The sequence below is a fragment of the Myotis davidii genome, unplaced genomic scaffold, assembly GCF_000327345.1.
Source record: "Myotis davidii unplaced genomic scaffold, ASM32734v1 scaffold939, whole genome shotgun sequence".
Taxonomy (NCBI): Eukaryota; Metazoa; Chordata; class Mammalia; order Chiroptera; family Vespertilionidae; genus Myotis; species Myotis davidii.
In genome coordinates, this window is record NW_006290535.1 from 249,975 (window position 1) to 252,411 (window position 2,437).

The 2,437-nt window shown below is 56.5% G+C and overlaps 1 protein-coding gene across 1 annotated transcript in view; it reads right to left on the minus strand.

Moving 5' to 3' along the window:
• The window catches only part of FBLN7 (fibulin 7), a 19,404-nt gene that overhangs the window by 4,814 nt on the left and 12,153 nt on the right, over positions 1 to 2,437 (minus strand). Inside the window, exon 6 of the mRNA XM_015563791.1 lies at positions 1,675 to 1,845. Within this exon, the coding sequence (XP_015419277.1) occupies positions 1,675 to 1,845 (171 nt within the window). The remainder of the gene's footprint in view (positions 1 to 1,674; positions 1,846 to 2,437) is intronic.

Genomic DNA, 2,437 nt, shown 5'->3' on the forward strand with positions numbered 1-2,437 from the left:
GGGAGCCTGTCCTCCCTCCTGGGTGTGACAGCTTACAGGGGGATGGACAGCACAAAGGAGTGCTCCTGCCACCGTGCTTCTCTCAGCCCTGCCTCCTCAGCCAAGGTGCCCTGCCGTCTCCCTCCAGGGCTGTTATCATGCCCTGTATGATCAAATCACTGAAAGCTTCCTACTTGGCCTCACCCCATGCCCCAAGCAGATGGCCTCACTCTCCTCTGTGTGAGTGCTCTGCTCCCTTCACAGGTGAGTTTCCCCGCTGAAGTGTGTGTTTCTTCCTAACCCCACACAAACACTGTAGGACGGACAGATGGATGAACAAATGAATGAGGGATGGATGGATGGATGGATGGATGAGAAAGATGAATGAATGGATGGATAGAAGAGATGGATAGATGGAGGAGACAGATGGAGATGGAAATGATGGGTGGATGCACAGATGATGGCTATCTGGATACCTTCTCCTACACCAATCCCAGGTTACCATTTCTCTGAGTCCTGCAGTGGAACCTCAATAGGATGTCACTGGGGAGCCACCTCCTCTCGGTTCCCACAGCCTATGGAGCCTTCTGCCCTCTCTCCTCCTCCTTCTCCCCCAGCAGCTCAGAGCCACAGTCCAGGACCAGCTGGGTTCTCCTCTGTGTCCTGTCTCCATGGGTGACAGCTGAGGAACATGGATTTGTCCCTCCTCTAATGCGAGGCAGGCCTGGGTTAGCAGACCAGCTTTCTGCAACCCAGAGACCTGCTATAGCATCGGGGTTCCAGGGCTGACATGTGGGGGGATCGCACTAGAGCACAGTGGCTGTAAGGTGCTCCCCTTTCAGACGAAGATGCAGCCTGCACCAGCCATGGAGAAGGCGCATGATGCCTGGAGCCTCATGTCTCCTCCAGATTGCAGGGCACGGGGACCAACTGGCTGCTCTTCCTTTGGGTTCCACCCTGGCTAAAGGCGTAGTGAAGGGGAGGACATGGCCTGACCTTGTGAGCAGTTACTTGCAGAAGGTCAGAAGAGACTATTTGCCAGGATGGCTAAGCAACTTGCTTTCCTATTTATGGCGATGCCAATGCAGCCTGATGAGAGGTCCTTCTGTTGGTGGTCTTTTTGTTGTTGTTTATTGATTTCAGAGAGAGGGAGGGAGAGGGAGAGATAGAAACATTAATGAGAGAGAATCACTGATCAGCTGTCTCCTGCACGCCCCCTACTGGGGATCGAACTGCAACCCAGGCATGTGCACTGATTGAGAATCGAACTGTTCATGGGTCGATGCTTAACCACTGAGCACCACCTGCCAGGCTGTTGGTGTTTGTTTGTTTTTTAAATATACTTTTATTGATTTCAGAGAGGAAGGGAGAGGGAGAGAGAGATAGAAACATCAATGACAACATAGAATCATTGACTGGCTGCCTCCTGCACACCCCACACAGATTGAGCCTGCAACCCGTGCATGTGCCCTTGATAGGAATCGCACCCAGGACCCTTCAGTCCACAGGCACCCAGGACCCTCCAGTCCACAGGCTGACGCTCTATCCACTGAGCCACACCGGCCCGGCTGTTGGTGGATTTTTAAAGACTGAGTATATCTGAGACTTTGACCCGGAACATCCACTGCATCCCATTCCGGAGTCCTGGCAGGTCACAGGAGCAGCAGTGACCAGGTGTGGAGAGCCCCTCTCAGCCCCGCAGCACCTGCCTCGTGCAGGTCCACTCACCCTCACAGCTCTTCCTGTCGGGCAGGGTCCGGTACCCACTGGGGCAGGCACAGCGGTAGGAGCCAGGTGTATTCACGCAAGTGTGCATGCAGAGTCGGGGGCGCCCCTCCTGCCCGTAGAGCTCACACTCATTCACATCTGGGAACAGAAGTGCCTGGGATAACTCGGCGGGGCATGCAGTCAGCCCTTTTCCCGGGGGGTGGGGGGGGAGGCACTCCCATTCTGCAGAGCCAAGGGCCAAAGGCCTTGGGAGGAGGGAGGGAGCTGACCAGACAGCTTCCAAGGCTCCTCCATCTAAGGCTGAAGACCCTGGAAAGGGAGGCCCCACAGAGGCTGGCCAACAGGCCCCCAGGACAGCCCAGAGAGCCAGTGCCTGCTGCACCCCAGACTCCCGGCCTACTTTGCAGCCCCCTCTCTGGGTCTTGTTTCTGCTGCAGTAAAAGGAGGCTGTTGGCACCAACTGACTGATTCTCAGGTCTGGACCACCGGCCTGAGTTGTTTTCAGAAGGAGCTTTGGTGAGCAAGATGGTCCCTAGAAGTGGCCTTGTCCATACAGCTAAGCCCAGAGGGGCAGGGAGGAGCCTCGGGCACGTGCCCAGCTCTGTACCCCCACCCCTGTGATTCCAGCCAGGACGCAGGGACAAGGGGCTCAAGGCCAGGTTCTGCCTCGGGGTGAGCCTGGGACCCCTGGCTACTTGCTCATGGCGACCCTCGCCTCCCGCCCTGCCTG